Raw genomic sequence first — 21,536 nt, forward strand, 5'->3', positions numbered from 1 at the left:
TGGCCAACGCGTCGTAAGAAAATAAATCAGCAAATTACTTCGCAAGTCTTCACTAGGCATTTTGCTAGCGCTACAAGTTAGTAATAGAAAGTAATACGCACTGTTTTAGTATTTTCCTAGATAAAGAAACGATATGAGGAAAGCTTGCATGAATTACTTGGAACACTTTCATTTTCCTCCTGATGCAACAGAAAACTTTAGAGCAAAATGCTTACATTGCAGCAGAACAATCGGATGCCATTCTAAATCCAAATCTAACTTGCTTAGGCATCTCCGGGTGAGTCAATAGTAATATCAGAGTTAACCTATTATTATTTTGCATATGCATGTTAGTGTAAGAGTAAAACTTTAGGATTCGCTACTGTTTATGTTTTTTTCCGTGATAAGTATCTAAACATTCGTCCTGCTTCGAGGCATGAAGTTATTATAAGTACCGTTGAATTTCTGGTTCATAGATTCCAATTCAACGATAGAATTTGAACTTAATTTTGGTTATTAAAATTGGCTAAACTAACCGTTTTAACCAATAATTGATGAGGGCTTGCAGGCAAGTATTGCAAAATGCAAGGAGTGTTTCGTGATCATCTGTTAAGTTCCAAATCATACAAACTGTATTGTAACCAGCACGATATAATTGAAGCGAAATATCACCAAATTGCTCCTGCAACTTGAGAAGTAATCGATAGCAGGCATGGCAGCTACCCAACTGTCTTTTCTTGGTCGTTTCCGATGATGGGATTTTATGTTGTAAACTTACTAAAAAAAATTTAGGTAGCCTATGATGACTCATTTTTGCACGTACTAAAATGTTTTTAGGACTATCATATCGATGTCTTACCGGAAAGATACAGACTTGGTAGTAGATTTCGTCAGAGAAATTTTCAAGGGATGAAGATGTCTCCTGGCAAATGGGGTAGGCCTATGTTCTTCATAAGTAGGAAAGTATTTTGAAACATTTGACAAAAAAGCACCTCATATTGTAAGATTCTTTGTAAATTTTAGGGTCACAACGCATCACAAATATCAGTCGATTTTATAGATGTATATACAAATGCTTGTTTTTGTTACCTTCCCAAAAGCTGGTAGTTTGAGGCCAAAGCATGTGAATGTAAGTTGCGGCTATAATTTAGAGCCAAATTTTATCTCTACATTATAGATCGCACTTTAATTAGGTCATGATAGGCATCAATTGTTACATGAAAAGTGCTACATCAAAAGGTGTAGTAAAATCTGTAGTGCACATCTAAAAGTATTTCCCAAACTATTTTTGTTAATTAACTAGTCTCAAACACTTGATTAGAAGGAGATGCTCTAACTTCTTTTGGTAAAAAAGCAAAACATTGAGAATATTGTTCTCTGACAATATGTGCTCAAGGGATGTACAGTAGACGCTTCTATAATATAAATAATCAATTCCTGGAACGTTCACGTTAGGCCTATAGGGAATTTATGTTATAAGAACAGTAAAATACATGTAACTTGTCTAATTCGTTCCGAGATCTTTCTAAACTCACCCCTTTGGCCATGCAAAAAGTTAAATACGTTACTCAACTTTTTCAATTTGTGGGCTGTACTGTAACTGCGGAATTATTGGTTTGTATCAACAACTTTTCTCCTTTTTATGATCATACTCACTGGTTTTATAGACCATGCTTGTGGTAAATTTACAACAAGTTTATAGGGACTGCACATTTGCAACGTTCATTCACAAGGATTTGCTTATTTTTCGAAACAGCAAAGTCTATTCTGCAAAGTAAAGCTAATAACAAATATTTTGTACCTCTACAGTAAGGCAAAACAACAAAATATTTTTACTATAAAAAGCAGTTCTACCTGTTTGTCATCTATCACCATCCAGGGCTTAAGATAAAGATAATCCTCGACGATATTTCAAAACTCGTGACACTAAGACTGGTTGACTGATGCTGCACCATTCGATCGCCTTTGTATTTATGAACAATTATGCAGCTATCTTATTTGCCTTTTTGTCGAAACATTTAACGATCTATTACGGCGAACTAAAATGTAACGAAAGTTAAAAACGCCTCTAAACACATGGCGTCTTTTCTTTCGCAAGTGGGGCATAATACACTAGCATTCAAATGGATTTTAAAAAAACCCTGACTGGACACTTTACGTTATATGGAGTTTTTTACGTAGTAGGAAGCAAACACTTCTGGAATTTACGTTATAGAAAGTGTACATATACGTTATAGGAGCATCTAATGTAGTCTCTGTCAACAACTTGAGCTTCATAATATTCATCTCTATTTTGGCATCATATCATATCAAAGCCATCTCTGTCGATATTGCGTGAACACGATGAAAAGATCTTTAACGTTTGGCTGCGCAGGCCTCTTATTGCAAACAAGGTTTCATTCTTTTTGAAGATTTTGTCAAAATTCAAAGTGACTCGCTGCTTTTGGGGGTGCCAAGTTTCACGCTACTTTGAAGGTAATAACTGAGTAAAGCAATTCCCATTTTGAGTTGCATACTTTGAGAAAGCCGGGAAAAGAACCATCCAGCAAAGGCCATTTAGGGCCATTTATTTTCTTTGAGGTCCAGGAAAGCTAAAAGGATTTGTTACTCTCAGACACAAGGAGCAATACCACTCATTAATGATCAGTTTTCTAGAAGGATAAAGGCAGCAGTTATGACCAACGTCATTCAATAAGAAATGACAATTGACTCAGGCTACTTTTGTGCTGCGCTTTTCAGGTTTACAAATGAATAAGGAGAGTGTTCTTGGCCAATGAATTTGTCATTACTCAGGATTGTCATACCATGGTTGTCCAATAGATGGCAAAATTTCAACCTTGCAAGTTAAAGAGTTCACTTGCACTGGACAAGAATGAGAGGCTGACACAATATAACGTGATAAGAAAAACGACATAAGCTTGTACTGAAGATGAAATGTGCAGATTGATCTGCGGAAACCTCCACACACTGGGAATATAAGAAGTCGAAAATAGTGGTCAGATCAATTAGCCAGAAGAAAAAAGTGACTTGCAGGCCATATATCTGAATTTATATGGTTTTCAATCTGCTGAAATCGTGCGCCACTGCAAGCAGTCAATCGGAATTTTGTGTGAATGTAACTGTTATAACCAAAGCTACAACAAAAGTAACTATTCGTTCAACATGGCATGATGTTTCCATACTTTTTTATTTTCCCAGATTTTATGAGAAAGCTCACCAAGATTGGTCAGTCTATTAACCTCATACTAGAATATATTCAGCCAAGATTATTATGGCATCAGTAGGACAACCTGAGTTCGAGATATGGACATTGGAAGGACAGCTCTAGTTAACGCAGCATTCCTGTCGCTGATGAAATGAAGCCACTGATACAGCTTCATCATTTGAGACCACGAAACGAAAAAAAATAAAGCCAGTACAAGAATGCTCTAAACTTGCCTATGAAACATTTATCTGATTTATCTTAAAAAAATGACTCGTTTTTGCGTGGTTTTATAATTATTAAATTCTGCGGTAGTTGGATGCTAAACAATTATTCTGTATTGACACAAGCCTGAATGCACTTTTAATGAGCCTGTAGTTTAGTATCATAAACTTGATCAGTGGATATTGGCAGTGCCATTTGATCAAGATGAAAATAAAAATCGAGTTTTTGCCAAAAAACGTGTCGGTAGAAGCACATGCATTTCTTTCTATTAGGGCTCCTCAACATAATTCTAGTAGCTAATGAAATATGTCCTGCGAGTCTTCCAATAGAATAAGTTTTTCTCAATTTTTATTATATGATTATTATAGCCTCAACATTTTAAGCCCACTCGAAGTGTTTAGGGAAGCACTAAGAAGATTAGGGAAAGCAAAACTTTAATGGAAGCAACTGTGAGCTTTTACAAAAAAACTGTTCAGTATCTTCAACTGTAGCCATTGGTCAAAATATAGCTGCTTATCCCTGCCAAGGGAGTGACTAGTCTTGAAGCACCTGAAATGATTGCAGTCATTTGAGGATAATAGACAATACAGAGTAGATTAGTCCTGCTAACGGAACCGATGATTGTACTAGCAAGAAAGAAAGTTGCCTAAAGGTTAACGACTTCTTTCAAATGAAAACTAGAGACTATATCCGAAATTACGATATATATTAAATAATAAAGCTGTACGTTCCATCTATCCACTTCTGCATCAATTTCAACTCGAAGGAGAAAAGCCATACCCAATAGGAACTTTTGGCAGTAATACAGGCTATGAAATATTTTAGTTGATATTTTTGTCGAAAACAAGGTCTGATTGCATTTTTTGTGAGGCTCCAATTTCAGAAAGTATTGCAGGAGTGTCAACACACTCACCATTATGCTCACCCCTACTATAACTTTTTTATTGCCACTAAGGTAGACAATAGCCATTAAAATAGGTTTGGCCAGAAATTTCAAACTACCACCTACCACAAATACTAAGCTGCTGCAACAGGTTCTGAGCAACCTGTGTGCAAAAAACTCCAAAGTTTAAAATTAATAAAATTGTTAGTTTCAGAACTAACTGCCGCCACCGTCAGCAGCGCATGCCCAAGTTTTCCACAGTTTCCTGATGTCAAAGATGAAGAATTTGATCCAGTCTATTTGACCATAGCTGATGCTTCCCCTGCATCAACACCAGAAACGACCGAAAGTCTGATGACGGAGTCCTCATCAAAGGTTATCTTAGAAACACGGGCAATCGAAGAGCAATGTGCTGACAGTGCACAAATTTCTTCTACAGGTAATCAATAGTAAATTATCAGCGGGTAAAGAGCCATATAAATAATGGTTGCGTTGGTCTACTAAGTCACATCGCATTTGTCTAAAACTGGCAAGGTATATTTTTTGTAACAAATGTTTTTTCACAACAGTGCCGGTTGTTACCTACAGTAAAGATCTTTCATCGCAGTTATGGTATTCACAAATACAGTGCACCCTCGAGATACAATGTTGATCTGTTCCAGGCATCGTATGGTGAAAAATTCGTATGTAGGGTTATAGAGACCATTGTAATTATACAATGCAAACATCCCCTGGTAAAAATCGTCAAAATTTTAAAAAAATGTGTACATTAAAAATCATCAACAAAATAGTATGTTAACTTTAGATATCATAGTTACCTACAGTAATTGTATTTAGTGTATTTTAATGGTTATGATCTGCAATAAAATGCAAAATTATAATGTGTGTACCAAATGCAGTCCGTACGGTAAGGAGTTCTTACCTTCAAAAGGTACGCATAACATAAACTTTGAATTCACTTCAAAAAAGTTTAGCCTGCTAAACTCACACTTGAAAGTATTTTTTAGTATGTGTTTTGAACTATTTTACTGAATTTCAACTATTATCACGAAATTTTATCGTTCAGCAGTTTGTGTCTTCACTTTCGCTGTAAAATTTAGTGTGTATAGTTGAAACCTTTTTCATCCTAATTCAATAAGAAAGGCCGAGCGATGCAGTTATCAAAAGCGGCCTTTCTCACTTGACCATTAAATGGCTACTGAAAAGAAAAATGAAATTTTATTTACTATACAGGACGTACATACCTTTGGAGTAACGTGACTTTAGCTAGTACATGTAGCGAGTAAAGCAAAGAGGAGGCCAAAAACGTATCAATGCTAATTAAGTTGCTGTACACTTAAAAGTAAATTTAATACGTAATGAAATGGAATTTTTTTCAGCCGGCTAAAAGAAGTTGTCTAACCCTGTCCAATTTTTCTATTGATTTACAATAAAAATGCTGATGCAATGCAGAAAATTGCTAGCTAGCTAACGCTCGTAAAAGGATCCAGAGAAGGTGGTACAGTAGTTTGTCTTGTATGAAATGTGCACAAGAATCAATGTAACCATACATACAAAGTTGGTGCGTATTTATAGCCTAGAGGACATGGCTTTAGCAAGTTCCAGAAAGTTATGTAGATGTGTCAACTATCATGAGTAGCTAGTTATATATGAGTTACATACATACGATAAATTGTATTTACGTAGTAGAGAACAGGCCCGCCTGCAAAGACGGTTAAATATGAAAATAAAACATAGCATCAAAATGAACTGAACAAAACATAAAATGAAATGAATAAAACATGAAAAACATGCCACACAAAGAAGATAAATATTAATATTCATTATACTAGGGTTGGAAAAAACATGGTTTTGTTGAAAAAACCACGTTAGTTTTTGGTTTAAACCGGTTTTTATAGTTTAAACTGGTTTTTATAATTTTACTAAGGTTTTTGCAGGTTTAAATCTAATTACCATTATTTACTTTAGCTGCATGATTGAGTATTGAACATACATATGTGAAATCATTTGTTGAAGATGGTACTGTGGGAATTGTTATGGGAAAAAGAGAGCAAACATGGAAATCTCAGAATGAGTCTTTAATCAAACATGATTGATGAAATACAGAGCAGAAATCATATGCCATAAAGTGTAATATTTTACATACAGCTCTATGTATACGCAGGAATTTTAATCCAAGTGATTAGTGGTGTGTAGTGTATAGCAGAGCATGATTCAGATGCATTGCTAGTGTTTAGAGCAGTGGCAAATGACTCAACTTCTATCACCCTAATACTAGCATCACTGTCTAAGTTGGTGTTTTCAGCTTGACATTTTGCTATGTGGTCTTTAAGCCTATCTGCGTGACCTCGCGTTACGACAGCACACCTATTGCCTTTTGTAGTTCGAGTGAAAAACTGCCAAACGGTATCCTGTTTGCGAGGCATATTGGAAATTTGAGACACAACTTTAACTTTTCAAAACACAAAAATCTTGATAAACTGAATTCTAACAATCCAACTACTTTGCCTTGTGTCCAATAAATGAAATATCAGTTTGCAAACTTAAAGCTTTTGCCCAAATGAATTTTATTGTTTTACTTTCTAATTATAAGTAATCCTTTTTCACTAGCCAAACCAAACTTGAGAAGGTATTCATTTATTATTAGAGATGATGATTGGATTGATATATTTCGCATGGTTTTTATATGTGATCATTAAAGAGATCATTATATCACTTGATAAAAGCAATTGAAAATGAAATTCACCAGTTCATTGTTGTACTAGGATTTCATGTAGTTTCAACCAGAGCTTTGCCATCAATTTACTTCTGTGTCCTAAATAAACTTCCACAGCTGATAATTACATATAATTGCATTTCTATTGCACACGAACCACTAGGAGCTTAAAATATTGTTTTTCACAAAAAAATCATGAAAAAGACCATAAAAACCGGGTTTTTCGGCTCGGTTTAAACCGAGCCAACCCTGCATTGTACATGTATTGTTTTTATGTACCATATCAGTGAATTGAACACTTGAAATATTTCTGCCAATGTAGGTGTTTCTGTATGTTCTACTTCCTCGCCCCACGAAATGGTTGCTCCTCTTGAATGCTGATCGCATGCATGGCTTTCCAACTCCTTCAAATCGTTAGTAGTAAGCTCCTCCTTGTGCTTGCTTTAATGGAGTTCTTGTCTTAATAATAATTGCAAATGTTGATTTGTTGTGACCATATTTCTTAGCAATATTAACAATACGGGCTGCGCCTTCTTATTTGTTTATGACCTCCAACTTTGTTGACTTGGAATCATTTTCCTTTGTTTTGTAACGTTTGCATCGGTCTCAGATTCCATAGCTAACGAATTTAGATACTTGTAGTTATATACGTATGCTGACTAAAAGTTTATAGTAAAAGAGAATATATAACGCTAAAAATGAATATTTGCTTTCGCATGTGTATTTTACACGAAATTTCCCACGTGGAATGCTGACCTGAGAAAAACCGGTCATCCCGCCTCTTATAAACGTTCTGAAAAGTTTTTCAGCAAACTGTATTTCAGCGTCTTCGTTATTTTGACGCGCGTTATGAGCACACCAACCACCAAATTCTAACTCGGGCGAAACTTTTCTCGAATACGTATAGTGAAATAAAATTCGTATAGCGAGGTGAAGATCTCACAATATTGAACTTCGTAAGATAAAAAAATTGTATATCACGGTAACCGTATCTCGAGGGTGCACTGTATTGGCATTTCTTTGAAACAGAAAGGTCGTTTGTAAACATGGAAAGGGTTTTCTAATGCAATTCACAGAAAGAAAACTAATGGCATTGCTAAAAACCGGCAATAACAAGACTGATTTGTGGAATTTCCACAAGGCCATGTCGATAAACTCAGTGTGAGATACTTAATATTTGTGCCCCAACTTTTAGATAGCGTGCTGCTTGTGTTGCATAGATCAAAAATTTCAAATCACTAAAAAGCTATCATTACATACTTTCCGACTATGCCCTCCTGATATGTACTTGCAAATGAAGAACAAAACTGTTTGCAAACCATGCCTAGATCAATATTTGTTCGCTTAATAATATGTTTCTAGACCAATTACAGTGCACCCCGGAAGACAATGTCCCTGTTTTACGGTATGTTGCCTTATGATGTGTAACACGATGTTTTATTACTCCCTAATTACGGCATTTTTCCGCCATATGACATCAAGAAAAATGACTCTCGAATTTCAAATTAGACGATCATTGCGCTGAATAGGTCGGAATAATAAAGTTGCCGATATGCTTTTCCTCAAAATCCCTCCCACAATGCCTGAAAGACATGCGATGCTCATTGTCTCTCTTAGTTCAACATTATTCGTGTTTCGTAAATGCTTGATATTGTGTATATAATTCATAATACGCATATAACTATACATATATATTACTATAATTCGTTAGCCGCGAGTCCTAAGATTAATGTTGATGTTAAAGGAATAAGTGAGAATCATAAGCAGATCATAACAACTAAATACACTCCTGTGACTAAAGTCAACTATAATTGTCAACTAAAGTCAACTATAATAATAGTAACTATAGTTAATAAAATTAATATGCTATCATATTACTCACTTTTAACGTGTACCGTACGTATATATAAAACTTTGATGATTTTTACCAGGTGGCGTTTGCATTAGATGGTTACTATGGATTTCTATACCCTTCTATATGACATTTTCGCGTTATTATTTAAAATTATCGTGGTTCACTGTACTGGTAACATTATCTAATTAATCTCTCCAATTGTTGTAATATGAGTATAGCATAAGAATACTAGCTAGAAATCTAATTAAAATGTGTCAGTGGAACCAGCTTTGGTGCCTAAGCACAGGTGTATCTGATAATTAAAGAAATTGAAGGCAACCTGCCCTCCACCTAGCTTAGCATCGAAGAGGAAACTTGACCAATTTAAACTTGCTTAAATGTTAGATTCATGATCTATTACAATATGCTTATGGGTCTGTCCATAATCACCGTTGCAACATTTAAAGAGGGTTTTCGCATGTAGCTGCTTATTAAGGGTTCTTTGAACTTATTAAACTCTATATTCTGATAGAGTATGCAATTCTCTATGAAATTATATCTTGGTTATGTGCACCACTCGTTTAGTTTCTTCAAACATTTAAAAAACGTGTCACTCTTGCAACGTCAGAGAATAGCGATTTTAAAAGTTACTTTAGCTATTGAAAAAACTCTGTGATTTATGATACACCGCAATGGTCTTGCTGAGTTATGATGTTTAGAACACGCATAGCTACAATATAAACCATGTCGCATAGTGATATATGTCAAGGTGAACGTAAATTACAAGCCTTAGCTTCTTATCACCGTTGCAACTCATCTGAATTTTAAAAAGGAATTAGTGCTATAGATTATGTTCTAATGCATATGGTTTATTGATATAATAAAATACAATGAAATTATCAATTTTAACATAATTAACATGAAGTAAAAACTAACAAACATAATTTAAATGCGCTAACTAAAATCGAGAGTTTATATATACGCATAAATTTAGCAGTAATTAGATTATTTAGAATTAAAAAAAACATGAAGTACAATGATATTGTTAGAAGTCTTTAAAGTATGGAGTTTTTAAAAATATTGAACAACTAAGAATACGACCTTATTCTGCTAGTGATAGGTCTTCTTCAAAGCAGTATCGCTTTCTCTCTCTCACTCTCCCCCTCTCTCACTCTCCCTCTCCCTCTCTCTCTCTCTCTCTCTCTCTCTCTCTCTCTCTCTCTCTTGTTTAGTGTTGGACAAGACAGTGACATGGTTATCTGGTCAATTGTCACCCATGAAATATAATTAGTTTTTACTGTAAAAGCATTAGTACTAGAACTAACCCGCTTTGAAAACTGAATCTCCTAATCTTCACCGTCTACTCCTCTAACCAACCCTGCATAGTTTTTGAAGGCTTTTTTTCTCATTTTATTTTTTTACATACATCTTTTACTATCTTCTTGCGACTTAGTACTTTTTGTCGCACAAGCTTTTTTCAAGCTCCACCCAATCCATTTACTGGTCCTTTGCCATGTGATGCTGTGATGATGAACTGTGCTGCTGAACCATCAGAAAAGATTTTGAGACTAGTTACTTTGCTATCAGCAGCACGTATTTTGCCAATGAGCTTGCCCATGAAGGTATGCACAGCATACTTATCATGAGTAGTACAGTCACTCAAAGAACACAAACCTTTTACACCAGCAGAGCCCCAGAGCACATTTGGAAATAATGTAATCTGTGTATAGGACTAGTGAGCGGATTAGATCTCATCTTGGTGAAAAGTTTGTTAATTTTCACTGAAGTCCACTTGAGCAACCACCTCATTTTCATTGAGATAGATTTTGGACTACCCATAATACGACGACTGTGCATCTTTTACGTAGCAGTGTGATAGAAATCTATGCCATTGATTAGGTAAACATGTGGCCACGTCGGAAATTTTGTCTTCATGTTTAGTTTTCTGTACCCATTTTCCGACAGTGCCCCATTGAAATGGGGCACTGTTAGAAATTGTGTACAGAAAACTGGGGTACAGATCAATGAGGCCTATATTTCCTTTGATCTTTGACTACTATATGATATACTTAATAATTGGTACAATAAGTTACTAGATACAAATAATAATAAACATTTGCTATAGGGAAGTTGCAACGGTGACACAATTACAAGGGAAAATTCACAAGTTTCTGTGAAGGCCTGTTTGTCAGCTTCAAACAAGTGTGAAACTAATTTAGGATCCTAAGAAAATAATTTCTCTGATGAAAAATAACAGTGCTAAGCTAACGTTTTCATCTTTTCTGTCACCGTTGCAACAAAGAATATGTCTGCAGTATAGAGCTTGCCTGGTGAACATCAATCTACATAGAAAGTTTTAAATGTTTTTTATAGATAGTAGACAAGTCACATAATACAATTACAGCAGTTAATCATGGCTCAATGTTATAAACCCCTGTTGAATATTAGTTGAGTTACTAAAGATAATTTTGTTTAAAATGTTACATAAGATCTAATAATGATTTTGTTATACATAGACATAGCATATTTTTAGGAGAGTCACAGATTCCTACAATTTCAGGTTTGTACTATTGAATGCAAAGTTATTTTTTAAAACCTCCTTTTTGAAAAATTCCTCAAAATTCATCTATTTATGGACAGACCCTTATATAAAATTAAATACAAACCTGTTATACGTGTAGTTGTATAAAAGCCACTCATAAATGCATTTCATAGCAGTCTCAGAGTTTTTTGACTTTATTCTAATCATATGAGGTTGTCTAAAATGGAAACTCAGTATTTCAAACGCAGTCAAATAATTCTTTTAATGTTGGATCGTCTTTACCCTTTATAATTTCTTTATTTTATTGAGCTTTAGTATAAAAATAGACGTTCAAAATTATTTTAAAAGTTATGTGATATTTTCATGAGATTTTTGCCGGAAGATTTTTAATATATATTTAGAAAATGCCATACCATGAAAATTTCCTGTATGATTTTGTGATTCACGGCATGTTGTAGATCAAATTGTAGCTCTTTCCTTTAATCTACACTACTCACACAAAAATGAAAACATTTTCCAGTTACCCCAACTAGGTTTGTGGGATTTCCGTTTTGAGAAGTAACTGCAGTCCATATTGAAAATGCCATCTAGAATCGAAGCTTACATCCTGATTATATTGGTTAATTAGTCAGAGAAAATCTTGTGATATATCCGTGGCAAGTTTTATGATATTAAATACATTCAAACAGGCGTATCGCAAGCCAAAGATTATTTGGAAGAACCACAGGCTCAAGCACTCAATGGCCAATCACAAGTCACTGATGCCATAAAGGGCAATCATAGAAATGAGGCGTGGATGAACACTTTAAAAACCTCAGCACCGATAGTTGAACCTAATCGACTAGAGTCAAACAGCGCTGGAGGTAGCTATCCAACACTTGCATCAAGAAGTCACGGTCGAGGATTATATCATAAAAGGCCTACAAAAATTGCAAGACATGTAAGTACTCTCATTTATCATACCTTCCCACTGCGGCGAAAGCCCAAATTCTTTAGCTGACCTTGTATGTAGCAGGTATTATTAGTACAGTGTTTATAATCATAAAATAACTGCCAACCAATGTATGTCAACCAATACAAAAATATGATTAAAAATATTGGAAAAATATCTTTTCTCAATACTTTTTGCACCAATATTTTAATGATTGACTATCTTGTTCATACTAACCTGGCCTTCTCTTATGTTTTATAATTTATTAAATATGTTACCAGCTTTTAAAACTTACAGAGGCAGGCTTGTAAGCTTGTTAGTCCTTACCAAACAATAAAAATAAAGTACATTATATAAATATATATTTGGAGTCACTTGTTCTTTATAATAATCATAAAATGAAAATTGTGAAACTGCTTCCAGGAAATTAATTACATCAGCATTCAGGATAATTTTTAAGACTCCGCTTCCCCGTACAGATCAGCATTTGCTATCGAAGCCAATTGGGTTTAATTTTTGTCATTATTGTCCCAGTTATCATGAATCACTCCAATGGGATTTTTTTATTTATTTTGTTGGGCTTTTGGCAGATCCTGAGGAATTTGTATGTACAGATAAGTTGCAAACCCAATTTCGTGTTAATCGTTTATCATTTTATCATGTAACGTTATCGGTTGTTTGCAGACGAGGCAGCAGATTTCGCTAATCGCTTGTTTATAAAATGTTATATGCTGTAAAATGTCTCTCGAGATGTAAGGTGACAGGAATACATCAACCATGCAACCTACATGACTTGCAAAGGCACTGAATAGATAGTGTTAAGTGAGTTTATGCTATCAGTTACTCATAGATACTCATAGTCATACTGGGGTTGTATTACATTAGTGTGATGGGAAGCTAATCGACTGCCATGAACTATGAGCAGCTGTACTACCCGGCGTTGCCCGATTACCCTATAGGATGAAAATATTCGTTGGCTATAAAAATTCGCGATTTCGCGAACAGTCAATTCTGCGAATTATTAAATTCCATGAAATAACTAGTTCTATTTTTAATCACAAGGGAGAATAACTATTCCATCAAATTAAAAACTAGCCGCTAGGCTAGTTTTTAATATAAATACTAAACGTAGTTGAGTTCCAAAGCATTTTTAAAATCATTGCCTGGGCTTTGAGCTAACACCATTGCCAATGCATCACATTTCTTTTACAAAATTATTCAAGGTCGTCACAAGATATGCAGAATGGCGTCATCGCAAAAATAGCCGCTAGGCAGAAGTACTAAACGTAGCCGGGTTCCAAAACTTCTTTAAAATCATCGCCGGGCTTCGAGTTTTATTGCCATTGCATCAAACTTTACAAACTTATTCAAGGTTTTCACAAGTTATTCGGCATGGCTTCGTCATTGCACAAAGATCTCTCTTAGTCTTTTCACATTAAAATCAACTCCATCAATCTCTAATACCGATGTTGAGGACGATCGTGATTCTGTTCTGGACATTATGGTATGTATTTGATTTGCAGTGAAGATACGTTTTTCCATATTTAACTGCATTAGTTAATTCTTTTGTTTAAAAACTGATTGTTTTCATCAAATACTTCAGCTATTGTTTTTGTACTTCTTTAACACTTATTAATATTTTTTTCTTTTTTGTGTTTACTGTAGATTGAGAATGAAACAACCTACTCCGATTACGAAAACTATAGACAAATAGCAATATTCATCAAGGCAGGAATATTGGCAGAGAAGCAACCAGTCAACCTAGACCCCCTTCATCGACAACAACTCCTTGATATCGCTGCAGCAAACATGATAAAATTATATATTTTATTTCATGTATATATATTATAATTTATTACAAACTTGAGTGTACAAATAAAATATTTCAAATACAAATAAAATTTTACAAACGATGAATGGAGTAAATATAAACAGTTTAGTCTATATGGCGGTTGTCTAGCAATAAAATTGAACTAGTACTCTTGATAAGTGAATACTAGCGTGTAATGGTGCTCTCTAACTAGTTATTTGGGTAATAGCAGCTCTGTCGCTGTCACTGTCCTGGGTAGATGTTAAAGGCGATTCCCTCGCTAATACATGACTGGTAAGGAAGTTATCATCAGAACTCTCCTCGTGGCTTACTATTGCAAAGTTCTGCCGATTGGCCAAAGATTTGTGCTAGTAAAGGCACTTTTGTTCCTTTTTTAAAACATATATTCTCCTCGTTAGCAGCTGCAGTCACTTCTACCTCATTTTCAAGATCTCTCTGAATGGTTGGTGATCTTCTAAGAATGACATCTACCACCCTTGCAGTCATTTTGGTTCCGTGTATGGTGAAAGATCTCTCTCCCTCTCTCTCTCTCACACTAAAACAAATAATGAAGCGGTAGGGATGGAAAAAATAAGTATTGTGTTTTACCGAAGAACCAAAGTAAAATTCAAATAATTTAGTAGATGGTTTTAAAGAAAACTCATTACTTACCACAAATTGTTGGTTCATCAAAGGCCTCAAAATCGATGAATATTCGTAAAAACTTCTGAACGCAGCAAAAAATTTATAGCTTAGCACGATCGACCCATTGTTGTAAGCTAAATAGAAACTGAAACACGCAATGTACGCATGCATATGGTTAACTCTGTTGCTATCCGCAATAGAGTTAACTCTTCCTAGAGAGTGACAGTGTCCTGCCGCGAATAAATTAATCCGCGAATATACATGAAATTTCAATTTTCGCAAAATATAACGCCGCGAATAAATTCATCCTGTACGTTAATAAAAAAGTCCTTAAAGATGTAGTTGCGTCAAAAATGAAATTAGGACCCATAAAAGGCTAAAACATCAGCTACAATTTGATGCCATTTTTGTCTTTGTAGACCAACCCTGTCCAGAGATATATGCGTTTGAATGAGGCCCTCTTTTAAAAAGCTCACGTTCCAGCGGGTGCCAATTTCGTGACGTCACTAGCTTGTTTTCTGAAACGAAACCACGAGCGATAAATATGAGGTCGCTTCGTTAGCCAATCACGATCGCGAAATTTTTATATAGACCGTAATAAATGTTATCACTCGTAAAACGCGTTGTCTGTGATCTCGAAGATTCTCATCGCTAGAGAATTCATGCTCATCGTTACTGATTCAACGCGTTTCAACAATTACTAAGTTATACATAGTTTTAAAATGGCTTCAAGTTCGAGCGACCGCTACTCAGAGTTATCTGAGCAACGTTTAGTAAAAGATTAGAGTAGACAGCCTATGGCCAAAGCTGACAGGCGTCAGCAGCGTTTTGCTGCAGAAGAAGACAGAATGGAGGTAAATTAACTTAGAGTCTTCTATACTTTAGTAAATGTAATATTTTTTATAGTCATAAATACATATACTAATTAATAAAATGATAATTCTTTGCTACCTCCAATCATCGTTTCATAGCTTATCTGCCGTTTTACCTAGCTATAATATTTTTTTCGAATTTTCTTTGGTAAATTAGAGTCATGATTACAAATTATTTTCACACGTAGGAAGTGGGTAAAATCGATTGATCATTGCAAATCTTTAATTTCCAGAACCAAAGCTTCGAATCGTTGGCTTGGCGTACTTGTGCCTTTATTAAATGTTTATTCGTTTTTAAAATTACACTCGCAATCTATTTAACTCCCAATTTGGAAGCTGTCAATAGATACGCTTTAGAATGACATATCTATGAATGACATATTTATTGCATCTACTTTGTTTACATTTACTTGTTTTACTGATTACAGAATGTTTATGTCGTCCCACCAGCCGAAGAAGCTTCGTCAGTGTGGAAACTGCTATTAAGGAGAAAGCAAGACTTGAAAGCGTGCTGGATGATGTTTTGTTTGAGTTTGTTGCAGTAGATGAATTTGTCTTATTGTATCAGCTAATACTATGTGAGTGGCCACGACTTGATGAATATTTTTAATAAAAGCTTTATGCCGAGATGAAAATATTTTTGCTTGTAAAAATTATATAATAAAATAATATTGTTGAAGATAATGCAAAACATGATTTGCAGAATATTGTAGTGAATCGGATATGGTATATGGGTGTCCGCAGAACTGGAGAATGTGAGTTCAAATCCAGTTTGCAGCAGACTTCTCATCCTTAAAACTCTATCCCTGTCTATATTCTTTTCAAAGAGGTGGCTTGCTAGTAGTAAGAAACTAGTAAGAAACTAGTACGTAGGCAATAGGTAATAGGCGACATAATGTGGGCGGGGCTTATGGGAGGCTGTATATCGTTTATATGGGTAGCTGCAGAACTGTGCTGATACAAAGACCGCGTTCTACATAAAGTGACTAGACAAAATTACCGTAGACCGGTAGAATTGGTAGTCGGTACCCAAATGTTTACACAACATTTGGAGAAAGTGAGTAGAACAAACTTTCAATTTTCGTTATTTGAGGCCTTTTAAACATTCATAATAATGCATCTGTAGCAGGATTTAAAATTTTATTCTAGCCAACACGAGCAAATACAAAATAAGATATATGCCAATAGAGCCGCGTAAGACTAGACTTTTATCGCAAATAGCCGATGTGAATACGAGAGATAGAGAGAGGTTGCCAAACGCGTGACATCATTTTTGGCGAGGCTGGGCACGTTTTTGTGGCCTGAGCGTTTTTACGGTGATCAGATTTTTTCGGTTTTAATCTTCAAATATCTTGGCAATGCGATCGTGTAACACAACAAACAACATATCAACTGATAGAGAAAAAAAAATGCTTTCTTTTAAGATCAACTTAAATTTTGACGCAACTACATCTTTAAGCAGAAAATTTATTTTTTATATAACATACTGTATACAACATTTACCATTCTAACTTTTAAACTTCATATCATGAGAAAATATTTTTAAGCAGTTCAAATGAATTAAGAGGAAAAAAACAACTGTAAAGGTTTTCAAGCTTTTACAAACAACTACAACTTTTAAATTTCATATCATGAAAGAAGTGTTTGGTTGAAATAAATTAGGAAGAAAAACATAACTGTAAATGTGTTTAAATGTAAAGTAATTAGCAAGTAATGGCTAAATATAATCTGTTTAGCTATGATTACAATGAAAAATTATTTAATAAATAAGGTAATAAAAAGTATATTTTGTTTTTATATAATTATAATTTAGTATAATCAATGATATACAGCCCCCAAGGATAGCCGACGGCTCCCATATGGGCGGGGTTTAATGATCGAGCTCTGTTGGGATTGTGCTGGCCTGGGTTTCGGAGCTAACACAATTCTTGCGGGGCGGTCGCGTTGCCTTGTTAGGTTTTGGAAAACATGACTCGCTGTTATCGTTTCATTATCTCATTCAGTAAGTAGATCCCGCGGTTCACAATAGCAAACCTTGAATTTCTACAATGTAGGGATAGTACCTAACCAAAATAATGGATCCATGCAAAATAAAACACTTCAAACTACCTACTTTTACTAATTTTGAAATTGGTAAAGGTCGTAGTATATGCTTAAAGTTGAATATAATTTACCCGAACAACGGGTTTTTTCCCTAGTTTTTGATTAATATTTTGCCATCCCTAATATAAAATGACAAAGTTTTTCATCGTTGTCACATTGTTTTACCTGGCCAATAAGATGGGACAGCAGGCAAAGCTCTGCTGTGTAGTTTTCATAATCAAAATATAAAACCGAATTTGGGCTACTTTACGATTGTGACTATTAATATCACGAATGCTTGTGAATGGCAACTGACTGATCATAATGCTGACAATATTAGGATACTATATTTATTTGACAACAAAATGAATTCAACAGATAAGTAAAATAACTACTATAGTTCATATTATCTGTAAATTTACAAGGGGCTTTATTCAGCATATTTGTTTGTTCGGGTGCCGTGTTCGGGTTCATCCCAACAGATCTCGATCATTAAACCCCGCCCATATGAGAGTTGTCGGCTATCTTTGGGGAGCTGTATATCATTGGTATAATTAAATATAATTTATTTTTCTTTAACATATAACAACATTTGCCACTCTAACTTTCAAACTTTTTGCTTGCTTACATCAAGCAAGGATGTCCACTAACCAGCGGACATCCTTGCTTTAAGCTAGTCTATGTATTTGATTGATATGTATCTAATATTACATGCAAGGGCTGTTTGTGGACTGCGGTGTCAATGAATCACTCTATCACCATACAATGTCAACACTTTCAGTTGATGGCAGTCGATTAACTTCCCATCACACCAACGTAATACAACCTCAGTATGACTATGAGTATCTATGAGTAACTGATTGCATTAACTCACTTTTGCAAGTCATACAGGTATTGAATTGCTTTAAATAATAAGCATATATTAGAGTAATAAATTATAATGATCATTTCTTTAATATGAGCAATAATTACTACCTTAACTGTGGAAGTTCATCATCATTGCTTAACCATCTCATGGCTGATGCTATTGATCTAGTCAATCACTACGATTGACTAGCACAAAAATGGGGCGTGGCATAAATGCTCCTTGTTGGCACCGAAAACGCTCGTGTTGTTGAAGGCACTGTTATCACTCTGGGGGAAGATAACTCTATGGGTCAATCATACTAATTTATGGGCCAGCACTCTATGAGTAATTGTATTTACAATGCAAATCGGTATATTTTGTTAGGTTGACTTTCAATAGTTTTTCATGTAATCTAAATTAGAAACAGGAGTTTTAATGAAGGTCATCGGATCTCATGACTTCTAAAGATGCTCATCATTAAAAAACCTTTGATTGATCGATTAATTGATTGATCACCCTTCAATGTGTGACACTTCAAATAGTTATGTTTACAATATGATACAGTAATAACCTTTTTATGCTCAGACTAATACCAAAACCAATTACAGATTTATCTCCCTTGGCCAACTCTTACATGAGATCCTATAACAATGTAGGCAGCTGTGTATTTTACTCAACAATTAGGCAATTTGTTATATATGGTGTACATATAACAGATTGGGCTTTGTTTATATTTTAGCGCAGCTAAAACTAAAACCCTCATTTGTGTTCCCACATTTTTGGTCGATTTCGTTCAAAGACTCCATATGCTTTGCGCATTCCATCAGGTCGCTTGCGGGTGATAGGCGCTGCTTCTCCACCCGCCAGAGGTGACACAGCTCAGTCATCAATTGAGTCTCAAACTGTGCACCCTGATTAGTGTGAATCTGTTCTGGTAAACCCATGTAGCAAAACAACAGTTTGTCCAATGCACTGCCACCACTAGAGGTGTGGCCTGCGGGAGGGATATGGCATCCTGCCACCTCGTAAAGTGGTCCGTTAGCACCAAGACCACTTTCAACATGCTTGGTTGAAAATCTGTGGATTTTCAATGCAGTTTGAAAATGCTGAAAGAAATCCTGGGCAATGTTAACTTAATATTAGCACCATATAATCGTGCGACCATATACTCGTGCGACCATATAATCGGGCCACCATATAATCGTGTGACCATATAATCGTGTGACCATATTATCGTGTGACCATATTATTGTGTGACCATATTATCGCGTGACCATGATATCGTGTAGAAATATTTGTTTCAATATACGACTGTTTGTACATACAAAACAAATATTGGAACGAATTAACTTAGTATGTTAAAGTTTGACTGTTTACTAATGCCAGTTTTATATTGCTCAATTGAATTATACGATTCGGAGGCATCACTTGCAATTTTCACAAATTTCCTGATGAATTTAAAACATGAGAAATATGTAAGCCAATGACTGTCAGTCTTAATAAAATTAATTGTAGGGTTAAAGTCATCAAAACTGCCTGCCAGATGTCTGCATGGACACTTATTGTATGTTAGTTATATCAAAATTATTGTGTAGTGGTGCTACAAACAATTCGAGTTCAAAATTAAATTTAGTTTTGATCTAAAAAGGTTGTTGTTTACAGGCGGAGCAGAAGAAGACGATTGAACAAGTAGCAGTGGAGAACTATAACGTATCACAGCTACTTGAACTACTGCGTAATGTTTCCCAGCGACGACAGATTGAGCTGAGCTCACATAAGAAAAAAATGGATTTAATTCAAAAAGAGGAACAGAAAATCATCAATGCAATATCTTCAAAACTGGGCCCATAGACTGTATTATAAACGTTCGTTGTTTATATTTTGTATAAAGAATGCATTCTAGCATTGTATCATTTTATATTGTATTATTCAACATTGTACATAAAGCATGCAATAGACAGAATATTGTACAGCAAAGTTGTTACTTTGGGCACTGATGTGGTTACTGAAAGTCACTGTTTATGACATTAATTCATAGCAGTACCTAATCCAAGTATCAGCTGCATTAAACACACTAAAATTTCAATGAGCTCTGGATATTAACAAAAAGTAATCGCATCAGATAGTGAACATTCATAGTCCACAGCTTGTTAAGCCTTGTCATTTGGCCGCCGTTGAGTTTGTTGTTTACTAAATTGTGTTTACTATTACACGTATATTGGTTATCCTACTGTGACTTCAGAAGTAGCTTAACGTTACAATCTTAAAGTTCTTAACAGGGGTCATAACTTCATGCAATTTTAATTGGCTTAAACCATTACCACCCTAAAAAATAGATGAGCTCATCATTCTTCTCCCTAAATATCGGAGCACAGCTTAGCAGCCACACTCAATATTTCCTAAATTGCATAAGTAAGAAGCCGTTACATTATCAGAAGAAAGCAAGTGGATAACTGTCAGCCAATCATTGAAGAGAAATGAATTTATTGTGATTGCTGATCACTTCATCATCAATATTCATGTAAAGGTTGTCAAGCTAGCCAACACCTATTATATATATACACGTAAATGTACATATATATTTATATACGTATATATGTAATGTATACATATAATATATATATTCAAATATACAATATATATGTATGTACATATATATGTATATATAATATATGGCCAATTCCCGTGTTGCACGGGTATTAAAAATGAGCTTACAAACAAGGACAGGTAATGTAGTTACCTGTCATTAGCCTGGTATATTGCCAATGGCTAATTTGAGTAAGCTAGCTAGTAAACTTGGGACTACGAGCTGTAAGAGCAAGGGTTAATGAATTGCATAGAGCAGTGTGCATATTGTCACCCGCATAGCGAAATGTATCATTGACCAACAAATCCAGCAATCTTGTATAGCTTAATTGGTAAGGCATTTGCCTGGTGAATCAGAGGTTTTGAGATCAAATCCAGCTTG

General features: G+C 35.0%; 1 protein-coding gene across 3 annotated transcripts; it reads left to right on the forward strand.

Annotated features, from left to right (window-relative positions):
- The first annotated feature begins 13 nt into the window (after nucleotides 1-13).
- On the forward strand, nucleotides 14-20,530 carry LOC137401974 (uncharacterized). 3 transcript variants are annotated; one of them, XR_010979410.1, is made up of 6 exons: nucleotides 14-277; nucleotides 817-913; nucleotides 4,498-4,728; nucleotides 12,071-12,321; nucleotides 12,997-13,134; nucleotides 20,231-20,530. XR_010979410.1 is itself a non-coding variant. In XM_068088442.1 (5 exons), the coding sequence occupies exons 1-5, from the start codon at nucleotides 134-136 to the stop codon at nucleotides 20,417-20,419; spliced, it is 912 nt and encodes a 303-aa protein (XP_067944543.1). In that variant the 5' UTR covers nucleotides 14-133; the 3' UTR covers nucleotides 20,420-20,530. The 3 variants fall into 3 exon arrangements, 2 of the variants coding, with proteins under 2 accessions (XP_067944543.1, XP_067944544.1); XM_068088442.1 differs by lacking the exon at nucleotides 12,997-13,134; XM_068088443.1 differs by lacking the exon at nucleotides 12,997-13,134 and having other exon boundaries at nucleotides 4,504-4,728.
- The last annotated feature ends 1,006 nt before the right edge of the window (nucleotides 20,531-21,536 follow it).

This window comes from Watersipora subatra, chromosome 8 (assembly GCF_963576615.1).
Source record: "Watersipora subatra chromosome 8, tzWatSuba1.1, whole genome shotgun sequence".
In the NCBI taxonomy this organism is placed as follows: Eukaryota; Metazoa; Bryozoa; class Gymnolaemata; order Cheilostomatida; family Watersiporidae; genus Watersipora; species Watersipora subatra.